At 41.3% G+C, this 19,526-nt stretch overlaps 1 protein-coding gene across 2 annotated transcripts; it reads left to right on the top strand.

Annotated features, from left to right (window-relative positions):
* The first annotated feature begins 7,436 nt into the window (after positions 1–7,436).
* Positions 7,437–19,182, top strand: SLC7A13 (solute carrier family 7 member 13). Of its 2 annotated transcripts, XM_006112989.5 has the most exons (4): positions 7,438–8,225; positions 11,694–11,825; positions 16,104–16,468; positions 16,762–19,182. In XM_006112989.5, the coding sequence occupies exons 1-4, from the start codon at positions 7,499–7,501 to the stop codon at positions 17,005–17,007; spliced, it is 1,470 nt and encodes a 489-aa protein (XP_006113051.1). In that variant the 5' UTR covers positions 7,438–7,498; the 3' UTR covers positions 17,008–19,182. The 2 variants fall into 2 exon arrangements, with proteins under 2 accessions (XP_075776568.1, XP_006113051.1); XM_075920453.2 differs by lacking the exon at positions 11,694–11,825 and having other exon boundaries at positions 7,437–8,225.
* Positions 19,183–19,526: the final 344 nt, after the last annotated feature.

Below are 19,526 nucleotides of genomic sequence, written 5' to 3' on the forward strand. Positions count from 1 at the left end.
CCCAGTAGCTCACCACATCCAGCTGCAGGCTGTGCTGCTTGGTCAGTTCCAGCTCCTTGTGTTGTTTCTCTGTTCCTTTTGGCTTTCTGAGCACTGCCAGTCTGCTGCTCAACACAGGGTCTGCACTTCTTGGCCTGTCTGTGTCTGGTTCTGTCGCTGCAGGACTTCTTCTTGTACTCCTCTTTCAGCTCTCTGTCTTTGCAGGACCTCTTCTGCACACAGCTTGTTTGTTCAGAGACAGAGCCAGAACAATCCCCACTTACAACCTGTCAGTCAGGCTGAGCTGGAGTGTTGACTGCTTTCCATTGTCTCTGGGGTCTGTCAGTCTCATGAACCCTTCCCCTTCTGAAGCTGGTAAACCAAAAAACTCCCACAGAGTTTTAGTAAGGGGTAACAGTCCCCTTACACAAACAACTGTAACCTCGGAGTCAGCAGGTTTGCATAGTGCAGCTAACCTTATTTGGAGATAAACCTGACTTCCAAGGATATTAGAAGCAAAATAAGGTAACCAATCATGTTAAGGCACATAAACCAGGAAGGATGCTAACCCTATAAGACCCCTTGCTTACCCGATGCTGGGGGTCGGCTTTGCTTTGAGCACTGAGCTTCTTAGCCGAACCTTGTTTGCAAACAGTAAAATTGAGTTGGACCCAGCCTAAAAGTGTGACTCTCTTCTGTGGGCAAATTAGACTAGCCTCCAGGGGATGAACCTTGCAATTTATGCAACATCTGGGGGGGATTTTCCATTTGCATTTAGTTTCTGGAGGCTTTAGGACCAGAGCTCACACTGTCTAGCTTTCCTGTACAATTACAAAGAGGTAGATTCTTAGGGCATGTTTACACAGGGCAAAAGTCGACTTAAGCTAAGTGACTAGAGCTATGTCAATTGCATAGCTTAGTCGAAATAGCTTAATTTAGCTTTTGGTGCTGTCTTCACAGCAGAAAGTCAACTTTCCTTACTCCACATAAAATAATAAGGGTTACAGATGTCGGAGTGATTTGCAGTGTAGACATGCTCTTCATTATAATTTCAGTTATTCCAAAAGAAAGCTACTGTGTAGACATAGCCTTACTCTCCTCCTGTGCCCCCACCCGTAAATTCTTATGTCATCACTTGAATCCAAGAGCTGAACTACTTGATAACTCTGGCACCTGAGTCATGCCCATACCTGAATATTGCACATTTCAAAGATTCATGCTCACACGAGTTTTTTTATACTCTGGGGCTACGTCTACACAGGCGGCTTCTTGCACAAGAACTCTTTTGCGGAAGAGTTCTTGTGCAAAAACTCTTCTAGAAGAGAGCGTCTACGCTGGCATGTGCGTTTACACAAGAGATGTGCTTTTGCACAAGAGCATCCCTGCCAGTGTAGACGCTCTCTTGCGCAAGAAAGCTCTGATGGCCATTTTAACCATAGGGCTTTCTTGTGTAAGAAATTCATGTTGCCTGTCTACACTGGCCTCTTGCATAAGAACAGTTGCGCAAGAGAGCTTATTCCTGAGCGGGAGCATCATAGTTCTTGCGCAAGAAGCCCTGATTTTATACAGTAGAACGTCAGTTTACTTGCGCAAGAACACACGGCCCGTGTAGACAGGCAGCGAGTTTTTGCACAAGAGCGGCCACTTTGGCGCAAGATTGCGCCAATGTAGACACAGCCCTTAAGGCTTGTAATCTGAAATACTAGTACAACCACACATCTATTCAAAGAGTTCCCTACCAACCCACAAATTGTCAGGACCCTCTTCGTTGCTTGGAATGCTAAGTTCAAAGGCTGCTAGCCAGTTCCCCCAATTTCTATGCATGCTAGCTGCCTTGTTTAGGCCAGGACATACCTGGGGCAGGGATGCATTTTGGGAATCCCGGAGTTCAGTTGACAAATAGTGGACATTATAAAAGCTTCATAGGGGTAGCTGAGTTAGTCTGTAACTGGGAAAACTTAAAAAACAACAAATATTCTTGTAGCACCTTAGAGACTAATATCCACATGTTTTCTTAATCTCTAAAATGCTACAAGATTATTTGTTGTTTTTTTATGTTTTTCCAGTGGGCATTATTGTACAGCTATGGGGCATAAGGAGAAAAATGGTTAAAAGTGAATTTTGATTAACCAGCAGTTCAGCAAGTTTGGGTTGTAGTTACTACCAGGCTCTTTATTTGCAAGGCCTGCGGCTTTTTTTATTTATTTTTTTATTTTTTTTAAACAATATCAGTGCGTTGTTAGTGCCCTTTTAAAATACTTTCCTGGGCAGATATTTGACCACACATTTTTTTCACTTGGAAATCTTCACTACATCCTTACTGTGCAACAGAAATACCTGGTGCAGAAAGTGTACAACAGACTTGTGGAGAGGTTCATGAGCCATATTTTCTCATTTTCCTTCTGACTTTACACAGCATGACATAACAAGAAAGGTTTGATATGGCTCTTGTTTATAGCAGTTTATGCAAATTTTCTTTGATAGTCTATGTAATATGAAGGGATATGCTCCAGGATGACAAAACATCGAGATATCCTTTAGGGTTGGCTGTTTGAACTCTGTGGGATGCTGGTTTTGTAGATGTTCTCTGATTTAGCTATTAAGCTAATGACCTATATTTCCTTAGCAGCAATAATACAGAATGACACAGCTGGTATTTGCCAAGATAAATATAGGTTAAGTCACTTAGTAAAAAGGCAGATGTACACTAATTTTGGCAGAGCTCCAGAAAAAAAGCAAATTGCCATGACACTAGTTTAAATGACAATTCAATTTTTTAAATAAAACAGTCTTTAATACACCATGGAGCCCAATATGGCAGATAGCAAACTGACTTCTTTACAGTGGGAACTTAACGAAATTGTGGAAGTGCTGGTGAGCTCCTTTGAGGTCATTCACTAAATGAAAGGAAATTGTAAAGCTTTAGCACTGTATATTACTCATAAGAAATGAACTGAAAAGGTGAAATAGATGGGATGTATTCTTTTTTGACAGATTACTAGAGAACTAACTGCCCATGAGTCTGCATTGAAGACTGAACATTTTCTTCTATCTACATTCTTTCTTCAGTCCTTTCTCATTCCTCGTGCTCTTGTATCTCCATTGAATTACAATAACAAATACAAAAACTTATTTAAAGAAACACTGCACAAAAAGAAATGTTCACTACAGCTTTGGAACTGGATTCTGCCCTGATTTACATCCAGCCACTTCCAATATAATCAATGGGATTGCTTAGGAGATAAGTGATCACAAAATTTGGCCCATAATGCTGGAGAGAGAGAGAGAGAGAGAGAGAGAGAGAGAGAGAGAGTGTGTGTGTGTGTGTGTGTGTGTGAGTGAGTAAGTAAGTAATACAGGAATGTCCCATTATATACATGCCATACATATTTATTAAAAACTATAAAGTTGGTCAAAGTGGATTGAAACAAAAGTACATAAAACTAGGGCATAGTACCTATGCTTCTCTTTGGGTGACTAAAATAGTTACCCCTTCCACACACATCTTTAAGAAAGAGTAAGTCCTGTACATTAATGTAATTAAAACTATACTATTAGAAGGATACAATTATTTCAAGAAACCAGAACTTGATAGTGAGGAATTTCAAACGTAAGCTTTAAATACATTTGAAGGTCAAGAAATTAGAAGTCTGTGGTTCTCAAAACATAAAATCCAGGAAAACTGAAATTGCTCAGTTAAGGTTCCAACATAAATCTTAACTATTACATAAAGTTCCCATGGGCTCAATTTATTGGCAGAAGCAGCTTACTAGTTGGCACTCAAATAAATATAGTTGTTGCCCGTTGAACACTTTGTTTTAATGATGATATAACCTTTCAACCTACATAAAGTACTAGGGAATACTCAGGCTTAGAAACATCCACTGGATTATTTATTATAGTTTCTTATCTTTATCCTGTATCTGGAGCCAGAGCATGAAGTCTCTAGAGAATGGGTGCCCAAACTGGGGGGCATGAAGAAATTCCAGAGGGAGCACGAGGCGACCCAGCCTCTCCGCCCCTCCCCCCCATCAGGTTTTGCTGCCCCGGTCAATTCTTTTTTTTTTTTCTCAATAAGTTTTGCTGCTATTTTTTTTTGCGGGGGGGAGGCGTGAGGGTTTTTCAAAACTTAGAAAGGGGGCATAATGCCAAAAAGTTTGGGAACCACTGCTCTAGAGTCTAGACGGTGGTGGGAAGGTCATGTTATAGAGCTGGGTATCCAGTGCAGGATCAGGTCTTGTGTGTATAATGCGGAAAGGGTAATATGAGACGTTGAGTTAATGTTACAAATAATCATTTTTGGCAGTCAGGTTTGTTTTTTCAGTCGGGACAAGATGTTACATAATCACAACATGCTGTAGAACTGGAATCTTGGCATAAGTAAATTTTAATAAAGATTCTACTTTTATATACTGAGAAAAAGGCAATTTAGTCTTTAATATGTAATGATTCTGCTTTTATATACTAAGAAAAAGGCAATTTAGTCTTTAATAGATAATGATTCTGCTTTTATGTACTGAGGAAAAATGCAATTTACTTGCTGGATCCTTTAAAAACGAATTTTATTTTCTAATTGTACACTCACTGAGGTCCTCTAGTGTTCTGGTTTGTAGCTTCTGAAGTCAACAGTCTCCAGAAGTTTAATTTTCATCAGTTTTGTAGACACATTCTGATTGTTCTCTACCTCCTACTATGACAACACACAAAAATAAAAAGATGTACTTTTCATAAAACTTAAAAAGTTTCATTAAAAATATAGTAAAAATGTAACAAGATAATCTCATTGGGGTTTTCTGAAGCCAGTTAGGAGCATAAATTATTAAATGAAATCTAAATTAATTGTTTTTTTTTCTGTAAATTGTAGACACACCAATACTGTACAGGAAATTAACATAATTTAAGATGAACAGCAAAACACATTAAAAAAGGCAGCATATTGAGATAGTGTCCACCACTGACTTCCCTATTTGTTTGTTACTAGCCTTTAAAACAGCTCCCCATGGGTATGTCTACACAGCAGGGCTAAACTCAAATTAAGCTATGTAACTTCAGCTTAACTCAGCTTTTGGCGCTGTCTATACAGCAGGAAGTCAAAGGAAGAGCACTCGTCCTTCGACTTCCCTTGCTCCTTATGAAATGAGGGTTACAGGAGTTGGAGTAAAAAGTCCTCCAGCTCGACATTATTTTGAAAAAAAGCTTATAGTATAGATATGCAAAAAATGCTGCTATATAGACATACCCTGAGTTCTCTTCACTCTTACTCACAGATTACAGGTCTAATTCTATTCTTTGATCATAGCTCAGTCATACTATCACCAAAGCTAACTCCATCTCCATCTCCTCTTTGGTCTCTTGTGTGTATTCCACTTATGGGTTACCTGGATTAATTGTCCTAACCTTCTATAGCATTCTTTACTGGGAGTGGATGCTTTCCACCTTTTGACCAAGATGACAGTGGCGTCTTTAAATTTTAGAAGTTTTTTTTCTGTGATCCATGAGGTTACATATGTATTTTCTCTTCAGAGATGGGACTGGGTGAAAGTTAAGAATTATACTGCACCACTTCTCTAAAACGAGATTTATTAAATACTAGACAGAAAATAATTTAGCACAAAATAAACAGTTCTCTCAACATATCCAGATTTATCTTCTTCATTGACTATTCCCTGATGCAAGAATAGTATCTTTCAGGGGGGGTTCATTCATGGATTTTTAGGTGGCTGTAGAGCCCAATTAGTGCCCTGAAGATTTTGCCACATAAGTGACAACTGTAATCCTAAAGGAGATATAGTTGTTGGCTGCAGTGTAGTGCCCTTTCTTTCCTCCGTCACTTCTCTGTCTTATGAGCATGTTTGTTCTCCTTAAAGTGAGCTGTAACTTGGTGTATGGAGTGGCACCTCTGCGTTGTGTTCTATGCCGAGTCCCCCCAGTTTATTGAGCTGATGCCTTCCTTTTAAAGGTGTACTTTCAGCATATCTTTGAAGTGCCTCCATTGCTCAGTTTGCCTGGCCACCACAACTGCAATTTCAAATATAGCTTGTAAAATTCAAGCTCAGTTATGGATGCAGTGGTTTTGATGATAGCTCTGCCATTTTGTTTTAACGGCTACAGGGTCTGCCCACAATATATTGGCACTTGAGGCTGGGAGCTCAAATGACACCTCCATGCCACCTTTTCTCCTGCCTGCTTGTTATGTCTCTTGTACCCTCCTTCCTCCAGCACAGCACTCCACCATCTCTGTGCATCTAGAGCAGAGAGAATACATATGCACAAGCAACAGACACAATTTTCTACACTCTGGATCCTAAGGGCACCCCCCCACATAGTCTGGCACCTGAAGTGGCCGTCTCAGTTTGCCTCATGGTAAGGCCAGCCCTGCATGGCTCTATTCAGTGTGCTTGGGAAATGTGTTTACTCCATGTGTTGTGTCAATTTGTGTTTAGTTGCTTTCTAAAACATTCATCCATCGACTATCATTTTTGGTGCTGCCGGCAGTACAGCCTATTATAAAGGTCTCCCATCACTTCCCACTAGAAGAACCCATAACTTTGCTAAATTTAAACTATTTGTGTTGCAATTTTTAATGCTGTATGTATATCGCTGGCTGAATTTTTTGAGAAAATTTCAGTTAAGATGTTTCAACCATCAATCAATGCTAGGGAAAAATATGTTGTTTTTTCCATGTTAAGATACTGTGGTAATTTTTTCCTCTCTAGACTGTTTAGAGCAGGGACTTGAAATAGGCAAAAGGGTGGCATTAGGGCAGGGACATGTCTTTTGAAGTCTCCTGGAAAAATCAGCACAAATTTAATTAAATTATAAAAACTGAAGTTTGCATATCCTCAATAGAAGTTGTGCAGCAAATGAGACAGGGATCCTGCCGTTGGAAAAATGTAAGTGATGATGCATTTAAAAACAATCATAAAGCATATGCAGAAGGTGGTTCCACGGACAATCTTTATTCTGGAATTTCTTAGCTTTTGAGTGCTTGACTTTTCATCCATAATATAATTTTTCAATGTAGTTGATGTGCATAAATGGGGGACAGACTTTCATTTTCTGTCACAGGAACACTTCACATTTGACACCGGGTAACTTATTTAACCACTCTGTTTCAGTTTTCTCATTTGTAAAAACATATTTACCTACTACACAGAGTAGTTTTACTATTAATAGCCGTTAAATGTTTTAAGACCCTTTGATGGAAGGCATTACAGAAGAAAGTATTTATTGTTCATTTATAATGGTGCCAGTTGCTTAATAAAAACCCTCACAACCTGTGAAGTACAAGGTTATACTGCCATTTGATACAAAGTTCTTCTTGCAACACTTAGTTAATCATCATAACACATTAAACATAAAAAATCCCAAAGAAGGCTTTGTCTTCTGAATGATTAAGCCAATCTTCCTGAAGCATTTCACTAGCGTATAAGGTTGGGTTAACTTAATAACACCTCCACAGATAAGATAAATGAATGCTTCTCAAGCCCCTATGATCAGCTGAGAACAGAGAGAGAAAATGGGAAAAGGAAAGCATGACCATCTCAAAGAAGGAGTGAGAAGTACTGAAAATGACAAGATGCAGCTCAAAAAAACTATAGGGTATTTTGATGGGGTAAATTTTATTATAGGCACCATAGTAGGTGCAGGGATCTTTGTGTCTCCCACAGGAGTGCTAAAATACTCCTTACTTAATGTGGGTGTTGCACTAAGCATCTGGACTGCTTGTGGAGTAATATCACTGATGGGGTCCCTCTGTTATGCAGAACTGGGAACTGCTCTACCTCTATCTGGAGGAGAATACAGTCACATAAAAAGAGCACTTGGATCGTTACCTGCTTTCATTTTTATCTGGACAGCAGTGTTTACCAAACCAGCATCAAATGCTACTCGAGCCTTGTTGTTCGCTGAATATGCTACCCGACCTTTCTATGGTACATGCCCTGTACCAGAGCTGCTAAAGAAATGCATGGCTTTGGCAGTTCTTTGGTCTCTGGGGATTCTGAATGGCCGAAGTGTCAAAATGGCTACTTGGGTTCAAACTGTTTTCACCATACTGAAGATGATGGCACTATCTGTAATCGCCATAGGTGGCATTGTCCTGCTGGTTAGAGGAAGAAAGGAGAATTTAGCAAGGTTTGAAAACGCATTCAGTTCAGAGATTCCTGATGCTTCACAGATTGCAGAAGCTTTCTTCCAGGGATTATATGCATATGGCGGTTGGTGGTCCCTCAATTACATGGCAGGTATATCTCCAGTTTTTTACATTTAATGTTGTGGCCAACATTCTTAAGTTTCTCAGATAATGTTATTAGAGCTTGTTTCTGAATGGGAACAATTTAGTCTATTAAGACAAACACTGGCTATATCCAAGGCTTGTTTCTGCATGTGTTCTAAAGATGTGTTGTCCTCTTTCATGCAGTTTATTTGCTTAATGTTCATTTAATTCATTGGTGACAGTAACTTAAAATTTCTTACAGGTACTGTCCTATTGTAACTCAGCTCCCTGCCTGCTCTTTAGATAGCTCCCTGCTGGCTTTTGCTGCAGCTCAGCCAGCTCTTGCTGGAGCTGCGCACAGGGCGCACCTGATTACTTTCACCTCTGATTTAATGTCTCCAGAACTAGATGCATATTTAAAAAGGACAAATGTGGAAAATGAAAGGTTTAATTTAAATCTATATGCAAATACAAATTGAGGACCTAACCCAGTGATATTTCCCTCTCCCAATGCTACTGCAATTATTTACAAGTGGGTATGCAAAGCAGAGTATGAATGTCAAGACTGAGTGTCTTCAGCCACCCAGGGTGCATACCGAAAGCATACTCATGAACACCCTTGAATCATGGGCACCAACTTCATGGGTTTTCTGGGGCTGGAGCACCCATGGAAAAAAATAGTGGGTGCTTAGCATCCACTGACAGTCAGCTCCCTACCACTCTCTTAGCACCTCCTGCCTGTCAGTGGTCCTGCTGATTGACTCCTTTCTCTCCCTCCCAATGCCTAATGTCTGTTGCAGTCAGATGTTTTGTAGCATGCAGGTGGTTCTGGGAGGAAGTGGGAGGAGTAGGCAAAGGGCTTGCTTAGGAGAGAGGGCAGAAAGAGGTGGGGAAGAAGTGGGACAGGGTCTGGTGCTAAGTGGAACAGCTTGAGCACACTTTCCAAGCCCAGAGGAAGCCAGTTCCTGTGCCTTGATTGGCTTATTTTCATGAGTGCATGGCCTATTTCATTTTGCATTGCATTCAGAAACAATTCTTTTAATCATATCCATGTTGATTTGCATAAGAACTGATCATTTCTCTGGGAAAATAATTCTTAAAAAAAGTAAAGGAAAAGAGTTAGGGAAATGTTATAAACATCATTTCTGTGCTATTGATATCTATATCTATAGATATATTCATTTTAAAACATTAAGGAAGCCCTTGTTTTTGGTTAGACATTTGGGGTATGTCTAGACTACATGCCTCTGCTGACAGAGGCATGTAAAATAGGCTACCCGACATAGTCACTGAAGCTGGGATTTAAATATCCCCGGCTTCATTAAAATAAAAATGGCCGCCACGCAGTGTCGGCTCAGCTGATCATTGGCACAGCGTGCAAGTCAAGATGCGGATCGGTCGACAAGGGAAGCTTTTGTCGACCGCTCCATTATGCCTTGTAAAATGAGGTTTACAGGAGCGGTTGACAAAGGCTCCCTTTGTCAACCAATCCACGTCTTGACTCGCGCATTGTACCGACAATCAGCTGAGCCGGCACAGCGCGGCAGCCATTTTTATTTTAATGAAGCCGGGGATATTTAAATCCCGGCTTCATTGACTATGTCGGGTAGCCTATTTTACATGCCTCTGTTAGCAGAGGCATGTAGTCTAGACATACCGTTGGTTATTCCACTTTCCAGTAATATCTTATAATATGAGCAATGATCACAAACGTACATGATAGGTGTTCATGATATTATAGTTAATCATGAACACTGGAACTACTCACATGAATTAGAGTTTTGCAGAATCAAACCATGTACTTCAGTTTTTGTTCTTTAGTCTTTAACATTCCTTGTTAGCTTTGTCCTTTCCTATGAGTCAAATGTTAAACAAACTACTGTATGACAAAGGTTAGTAGAAAGAGGAACATGAAAAATTAGTTAATGTTTTAAAAAATAACAGTGTAGAAACTCTTATTTTAATGAGAATATGCTGTAGGCAAAAGCTTTTCTCTCTCCTCTTTTAAAAAAAGTTAAAATTTTAATTTTGAAGTCACATTAGGATTTTTTTTTGCACTACAGACAACTATTTATTTTAACACAATTCAACACAGGTTTTTTTTTTCATAATGTTCTAATTTGTTTGGATTCATTTACTGTTGCTTCCATACAAAATATTTGATAACAGTTAGAAGCTGCAACTGTTGTCAACCTACATCTGAAATAATTTCTTACAGTGAATTCTCTTCTTTTTTAACAATGGTTTCTACCCTTATCTGCCATGAGCCAATGAATTCAATCTAAGATTAATGCCAGGCATGTTGCTGATGAAACAAAAGTTGGGAGACAAAAATTAAAACTGGGGTTCTAAGTATTCTGCCTTTTGATAGTTTAAAATATCAAAAGCAATTTGCTACATATTAGATGGTTTTTAACTAAAGCCCAAATCCTCCAATTGATGTTGCTTGAGATTTGCCTTTAAGCTCATTAAAATCAATGGGGCTTTGTGGCAGGCAGAGTTGTGTGCAGTTTTGGGTGTAAGATTTTATACAAAAACAGAGAAGATTTTGGGGGGAGGTGGGGAAGAATCTCCCACCACTGCTAGTAATAGGCCACTTCCACATCTCTTAGGGTACGTCTAGACTACAGGCTTTTGTCGACAGAAGTTTTGTCGACAGATATGGTCGACAAAGCTTCTGTCGACAAAGAGCGTCTAGACTACATTCGGTTCTGTCGACAAAGCAAGCTGCTTTGTCAACAAAACCCCGTAGTTTAGACACAACCCTAGATGCAATAACACCGTCTGTCGACAGAACTCTGTCGACAAAAGGCGTTATGCCTCGTAAAATGAGGTTTACCAGCGTTGACAAAACTGCTGAGTTCTGTCGACGTTATGTCGACAGAACTCAGCGGTAGTGTAGATGCAGGTATAGTTTTGTCGACAAAAGTCCACTTTTGTTGACAAAACTCTGTAGTCTAGACACACCCTTAGGCTGTTTGGTCCTTGAGAGCTGCCTATGAACATGCTTTATGCAACCTTTCAGTCTATGCTCTTTTGACTGAGATGAGAATAAAAGTGTCTAGGGTCCAGAAAGTCTTTACACGTTAAGACCTTCTTGACTACTTTGCCTGAGTGATGGTTGTTTCAAAAATGGAGCAGGATGCAGAGAGCATGTATTTCAACAAAACAAGATTTATTAAAAATAAATGGCTGTCTCAACATATACTTGGTTAGGGCTTTGTAAAGCTTTTCCGTTTGTTTGCTTTGTGCATTTAAGAACACTTCATATATACTGTATTTCTGACCAACTCTTACTAAAAGCAGTTACAAGTGTCACCAAGTACTACCTCTGCCAATTTTCATGGTTTCACAGTCATCGTTTTCTTTCTCCTCTGTTACCTTGTGAAGCATACCAGAAATTTGCTCCTTATTTCTATCAAACTTGTCAGGGAAGTGTGCTTTCAAAAGCTATCTTGTGAGTATATTGTTTTATTAAATAAATTATATTTTTCAGAAGAGATGATAAATCCTAGTAGAAATATCCCCTTGACTGTGATGACTGCACTTCCTGCAGTGACTTTGTTTTATTTACTGGTTAACATCTCATACCTGACAGTTCTGACACCTAAGGAAATTGTCTCCTCAGGTAAGGATATATGTCTGTTTGGCTGATGGAAGAGGTAATTATTATAACTATTAATCTGTGTCCATTCTATTGGGGTTTCTAGGGTTCAGCTGAATTCAGGGTTTACATATAGTAAGACACAGGACTTTTCAGTCAGGAGATTTGGCTTCTGTTTTAAGCCCTAAGGGTGCATCTAGACTGGCAAAAACTTGCCAGCTGTCTACACTGGCTGCTTGAATTTGCGCAAGAGCAGTGTCTTTGTAATGTACAAAATCAGTGCTTCTTGCGCAAATACTTTCATGCTCCCGCTCAGGGATAAGCCCTCTTGCGCACGAATACTTGCGCAAGAGGGCTAGTGTAGACAGGCACCTTAATTTTTTGCGCAAGAAAGCCCGATGGCTAAAATGGCCATTGGCGCTTTCTTGCGCAAAAACGCATCTAGATTGACATGGATGATTTTGCGCAAAAGCACTTTTTGTGCAAAAGCATCCTTGCCAATCTAGACGCTCTTTTGCGGAAATACTTTTAATGGAAAAACTTTTCTGTTAAAAAAGTATTTCTGCAAAATCATGCCAGTCTAGACGTAGCCTAAGAGTATAGCTACATGACAGCTGGATGCAAGCCTCTAGCCAGAGCAGACAGACTTGTGCTAGTGGGTGTCAAGCTAACATGCTACCATTTACATGTTTTGTTAGTCTATAAAGTGCTACCAGACCATTTGTTGTTTTTTCAGTATACGTGTACAGACTAACTCAGCTACCCCTTGAAGCTTATGCTACAAATAGCAATACAGGTGCTGCTGCTTGGGCTTTCAAGCCTAGGGTTTTGGGTGAGCTTGAGAGCCTGAGCTCCAGCCTGAGCTGCAATGTGAATAGCTAATGCTATTTTTGTGCACTAGCTCTAGCCACTGTAGCGTGAGTGTGCCTGGCTGGGCTGGGACACTTGCTTACAGCTTTCAAATAGACATTCTTTAACGGAGACTTCGTATGTGACTTTTGTTATGCTTATAAGAAGCACACGGGATCTTTTTCAGGGGGATAAGGCAACACGCCACATTTATTGATAATATAGCAAAGTAGCATATTCATTTACACACACACACACCCATATCCTGCTGATAGAATAGTTACCAGTCTGTTGCTCGGCCCAACCTATTGGCCAGATAGGTCAGGTGCGAGGAAGGAGCTGGCTTCTTGTTAGTCTGTACTGATGCTCCATAGTCTTAGCAGGATGGGAACCCGAAGAACCATACAAGATGCCCGATCCTATATAGGATTTTCCTTCCATGCAAGTCTATGCATTTTGCCTGGTCAGGCCTTAATAAATCATTCAGCATCACAATCAGTTTTTCTGCAACATATGTTTATCTGGAGGTTGTTCTCTCAGTCATCTGCTATCAGTATGCTGATGACCCCTCCTGGGTGTTGTCTTCTGGCGAGACTTGTTATCGGTTCCCTATCAAAGGGTGCTTGCCACTAACTTCAGGGTCCATCAGTCTGCCCCGGTAGTCTGCGTCTTTAATGTGCTTTCACTTAGTTGATAATTATTTGGTGCTTCTGAGTCTCCAGTCCCTCTTCTGACTATTTGAGCATGCAGTGGCCTTCACACTTATCTCTCCTAAAACATTCTCTCTCTCATTCACACAAACAATACATATAGGCTGTGTCTAGACTGGCCAGTTTTTCCGGAAAATCAGCCGCTTTTCCGGAAAAACTTGCCAGCTGTCTACACTGGCCGCTTGAATTTCCGCAAAAGCACTGACTTCCTACTGTAAGAAATCAGAGCTTCTTGCGGAAATACTATGCTGCTCCCGTTCGGGCAAAAGTCCTTTTGCGCAAAACTTTTGTGCAAAAGGGCCAGTGTAGACAGCTTAGATTTGTTTTCCGCAAAAAAGCCCTGATCGCAAAAATGGCGATCGGGGCTTTTTTGCGGAAAAGCGTGTCTAGATTGGCATGGATGTTTTTCCGCAAAAAGTGCTTTTGCGGAAAAGCGTCCGTGCCAATCTAGACACTCTGTTCCGAAAATGCTTTTAACGGAAAACTTTTCCGTTAAAAGCATTTCCGGAAAATCATGCCAGTCATACAGAATTGCAGCATGGAACAAGGAGGTACTTCTAGTCACTTTAACAAACTTACAAAGTCTTTCAACATTAATCTTCTTTTTATCTATTACGAGGCCTTGCCTAATATTAACATCACTATGTATTACAATATTCCGTCTCTTCACTTCAATATGCTAACATCAAACAGAGCTGGAGTAGATTAACAAAGTTGCCTGTCCTGTCAACATTTTGTATTTAAGTTTAATCCAAACCTTTTGCTATAAAATACATTCATTATAACGAACTGACTTATTAGTTACAAAATTCCAGGGCTACACTTTGAGGAAACTTCTTGGGGCTTGTCTATGCAGAGACATTGCCATTATTTAATTTAAATATGCTTAGTAAAACTGGCATGGTTGCAGCCATGTCCCTTCCAAGATAGAGAGAGAAGGAGGGTGAGACAGTATCTTTTATTGGACTTACCTCTGTTGGTGAGAGAGGAAAACTTTTGAGCTTATTCAGAGCTCTTTTTTAAGAAGGGCCAGGCCTTTACATCTAGACTGCAGCACTTTTCCAGAAAAGCAATGCCGCAACCAAGGAACGTGTCCGCTTTTCTGAAAAAAAAAATATTGGAAAAGTGGATGCATTCTTTCGCCATCCCTGTAAACCTCGTTTTACGAGGAAGAAGGGATGGCTTGAAAGAGTAGGTTTTCCCAAAATTTGGCGCTATGTAGACATGCCAAATTTTAGAAAAGCCTCTTTTGAAAGAAAAGCAGAAAAAGATATGCAAATTGCAAACTGCAATTTGCGTATCTTTTTCCAACCTTTCTTTGTAGTGTAGACGTAGCCTCTGTGCTTTAGATCACTACCTCCCTCTTTCACAGGCAAAACTCATTAACGTTTAAAAGTTTCAGAGGGGTTGTGTCCACAAAAGCTCATGATGCCAGCCACATTTTTTGTTAGTCTTTAAGGTACTGCAGAATTATTCATAAATGTTTGTAATCAGGGAGCACCATAGAAAAAGCCTATAAATACATAAAACAAAATTGTCTTATTACAGGCCTATTTAGGGGTTAACTTTCACAATAAATGTCCTCATTCTATAGGAGGCTCTATACTAAAAGTGTCATGCACCTAGTCTTTTCCTCTTCTGCAAAAGTAATTCAGTAACTGTGCTGTGAGTGGGGTAGCTATCACTTAGCAAGCCAGAGCTTCTAATCTGCATGTTCTCAGGCCATTTTCTGATTTAAAAAAGCGGACAACTACAAAGCAAGTCTAAAACCTAAGAGAAAAAAACAGTATTCAAAATTATATACTGAGCACCAGTAAATGGGAGCAATTCCTGTGATGACAAACTATGCCAACTGTTGCTCTGGTCCCAAAATTTTTAGTTCATCTCTCAAACTTGACTATGCATTTCTGCAATTCTTGCAAATTCACTCAATGCCTTTTTCTGTTCAAATCAACTTTTTATACTGTGCACATCGCTGTAGTATTGAATACCTTATGCACTTTGGTTGTTGGCCCAGTAAATAACAGTCAGTTTGCAAAAGGTGCTGCTGGGAAGTAGCCCTTCACATTTCTTTGTGGAATTTCACCATGGGATAGAGTAAGAGTTCTCAACCTTGTTCTTTCTGAGGCCTTGTCAGCATGCTATAAAAAGTCCACTGCACATCTGTGCCACAACGGGTTTTCTGACTATTAAAGCCAGATCCAATGCTATGGGGTAGCAAACAAGGCAATTACTTGGGGTCCTATGCTATAGGAGGTCCTGCGCAGCTAAGTTGCTCAGGCTTTGGCTTCAGTCCTGGATGGCAGGGCTCAGGGTCCTAGGCTTCAGCACTTGCCTCATGGTTTTAGCATTCTGCCCCAGACCCCACCAAATCTAAGACTAGCCCTGCACGATAAATCCCCTGAAACTTGTTTGCAGCCCCCCAGGAACCTCTGTATCCCTAACTGAGAACTGCGGAGATAAAGTACTAGATGATTTGTATGCTGATGAAACACCTGTTCTGTCCCTGCCCCCTGCATACTGGGAGAGTTCCCCAATAGTAGTAATCTCATGTTATATAGAGGGTAACACATTTGTTCTCCCCACTGTATTCTGAACTCATCTCCTGCTTCTGCCCACTTTCACTGTACAGTACCAAGGAACCCTCTCTACCCACCAGTTCTTACTCTGACAAAGCTATTCCATTGAATTGTCATCAGTAGTAAAATGCCTACTGTTTTAATAACATTTTGTTTCCTTGCAGTTGCTGTGGCAGTCACTTGGGCTGACAGAGTGATCCCCTCCGTTGCTTGGGTTATTCCTCTCTCTGTTGCTATCTCAATATTTGGTGCTCTGAACAGCAGCATGTTTACACTGGGCAGATTAAGTTATGCCGGAAGTCAGTCAGGACACTTGCCTGTTTTAATATCCATGCTTAATGTCCACTATTTGACTCCAGCACCAGCCATGATTTTTTCAACCACCATTGCATCAATTTTTATTATCCCTGCTGATCTAATTACTTTGACAAATTATTTTGGGTTTTCTGTATGGCTTATGATTGGACTGACTTGTGCCAGCCTGATTGTACTCCGATACCGGGAACCTAACCTACCGCGACCATACAAGGTAAATGGGAAAAGAGTTAAAAATTGTAACGTTTTATCTTGGGTTATGTTTAACATTGGGGGAAAATTCCTGAACATCTAGTTTGTGAACAGCAATTGTAAATGGATAGTTCACAATTCATTTTTAGATGAAGCTTTGAGTTATTCTTTTGCTGACATAACCCCAGGCAAAGGGACGATAGGGTAATTAATTGTGCTTGCAATGTGGCAAAGAGTTTTTAGTTCTCTTGCCTATAATGCATAAAATGGCAACTGTCTATGTTTGCTTCTTCTAACAATTTGTTTCTTTCACAGGTTTTTTTACCAGTTGCATTTGGGATGGTGGCAGTTTCTTTGTTTTTAGTTTTGGCTCCTATAGTCTGGTCTCCCAAGGTGCAATATATCTACGCCCTTCTCTTTATGTTGGGGGGCCTTCTGATTTACCTGCCTTTTGTACATTTTAAATTACATTTTGATTTTGTTGACAGACTGACTTGTTACTTACAGCTACTGTTGGAAGTTTCTCCTGCTGATGTATATGCTGATGGGAAATATGAATAATAGCAAATGTTTAAACCCTATATTGCTTACAAGCAATAGACATTCTTCTTGAATTCAAGTGTTCACAGTCATGGAGTTAAGACTCTGATTCAGGAAAACACTTAGGCCCAGATTTTTAAAGGTATTTGGGGAATGCAAACTACATGAACATGTAAATCCCCTTTACAAAAGGGATTTAGGTACTTAGGAGTCTAAATCCCATTGACTATCAATGAGATTTAAGTTCCCAAGTGCCCAAATCTCTTTTGAAAATAAGAGTTAGGGCTTGCCTACATGGTGAGTTAGTCCACCTAGACTAAATTATAGAGCGCAGTAGGGATGTTAAAAATCATGTAATAGAGTAACCATGTCACTGCTGAAAATCTCAGCAGTTACAGGGTTACCTGCACTGTGGGTTCTGCAGTATAAAGCTTAGCTTTAAAGTACTGCAGAGCCCACAGCAAAGCCTTCCCGGGAGCAGGGCCGCTAGCCCTGCAGACCCAACTCCTGGGGAGGAAGCTTTGCTGCAGCAGTGAAGTCTCCTCCCCGGGAGCAGAGGAGGAATCCTTTGCCCACCTGACTCCCCGGGAGGCAGCTTCGCTGAATGTAACCAACACCATTAGCCAATAAGCATCCAATTATCAGTTAAACAGTTAGCCATTTCCACTCAAACATCCCTAGTGTGCACTTGTGTGTTGTGCATTAATGGGCCACATGGACCTCTTAGCATGCATTAAAAGTTCCCAACTATTTGTTAACATTGTCCCCTTTGAAATGGAATTCACATCCTTCTCCTGTGGCTTAACTCAAACTCTAGTCAAGCCCTTAGACCATGGTGGGGAATAACTTTTTGCAGAGGAGCCACTTCACCATTTTGGGTAGTGGTTGCGGGCCAGGTCCACCCCTGGAAAAGACGTGGGCTCAGGCAGAAGGGGTGGTTCCCTCCAGGCTCTGCGTGCCCCTGGTGGGGAAAGGAGATTTCTCACCCTCCAGTGGTACCAGACTCCATTGGCCTGGGGGTGGGGGAGTGTGCAAAGTCTCTCACCCTCACCCTGCTAGGGGTGCGCAGCAGCTTCCTTGAACAGCTGGCACTTCCCTCTGGTGCCTCACACCCCCGGAGTGGGGAGGAGACTTTGCACACCCCCACTCCCTCAGGACAATCGGGGCGAGGGAGTGGGGGAGTGCGCAAAGTTATTTGCTGTTCAAAACTGCTCGAGGCTCCCTCTAAGTACCGTGCCTAGATTGGGATGAGAGCAGTCAGCACCTCACATGATTAAGTCCTTTTATGTATATAGAATCTCTTTCAAAGTGGTAGAATCTGTAAAATCAGGAAAAAGTGTGTTTGCCCATTGTAACAGTAGCAAATGTAAATACACTATTAACTGAATACATGCCAGTACAGGTTGTATCTCCAAAATCCAGCACGCTCTGGTCCAGCAACATCCCTGGTCCAGCAGGACCATGGATGCTCCTGGACCAGAGAGCCTGGAGCCTAAGGGCAGGAGGGCCGCTTGGGCTGGGCATCAGAGTCAGCAGCCCAGCTGGGCAGGATGGGACCGGGGCCGGAGCCCCACAGTAGTGTGTGTGGCAGAAGCCAGAGCCTCATAGGAGTGCGGGATCAGTGTCCCTGCAGCAACCCCCGGAGCCCTGGGGCTTCCCCTGGCTGTGTGAGGTTGGGGCTGGGAGGCCAGATCTGGGGCTGCATGGGGCCGGGGTCAGAGCCCCATGGCTTTCCCCAGCTGTGCAGGACCGGGGCTGGGGCTGTACGGAGATGGGGTTGGAGTCCCAGCCCTGAGGCTTCCCCTGGCTGTGTGGGGCCAGAGCCCCATGGCAGAAGCTGGAGCCTGGGCAGCTCAGGGAGTCAGCAGTAATTGGGCAGGGTGGAGGGGAGGGCAAGGTAGGGTTGCCTTCTGGGGCAGCCTGCCAGCAGCGGGGGATGGGCTTGGGGGTTAGTAGCAGGTCCCGCAAATTCTCTCGTGTCTCGACAATGCTGGACCAGGGAGGTCCAGCCTGTATGATCATAAATACTTTAGGGACCCAATGTAAAGTAAATTGTAGAATAAATTGATGTTTTGATTTATTATTATTTTTTTTTTAGTATTAAGTAGTTTGTATTCTATGGCTTCTGGGTTTGAATGCTTTGTAATTTTTGTTTTTTCTGTTTGCCTGACTTGATAAAACCTTTAAAAAACCTAACCTTCTTGCCCAACATTTTTTTTTTAAATTCCAGAAAGAATCCACAGGGAGTGCTTGACTGTTTTAAAACAATACACCCAAATGTTGAAATGATATCTTACTAAATACCAGAAGGTAATAAAAGAGTTGTTTATACTGTTCAATAAATATACACAGGCCGCCCCAGGGATGGACCAGGGTTCTTGCTCCATCCAAGACTCCATCGACCAAAGGCTAGAAGTGTGCTACTTGCTACCAAGTCATATTTCATGGGAAAAAAAGGAACACTTTTCCGTGATTATTTCTTAGGCCCTAAGCATATGAGTCCAGGAATTTACTCTAATAAATGAGCCATTATGCACCAC

The sequence above is a fragment of the Pelodiscus sinensis genome, chromosome 2 (assembly GCF_052426305.1).
Source record: "Pelodiscus sinensis isolate ZL-2025 chromosome 2, ASM5242630v1, whole genome shotgun sequence".
Classification (NCBI taxonomy): domain Eukaryota; kingdom Metazoa; phylum Chordata; order Testudines; family Trionychidae; genus Pelodiscus; species Pelodiscus sinensis.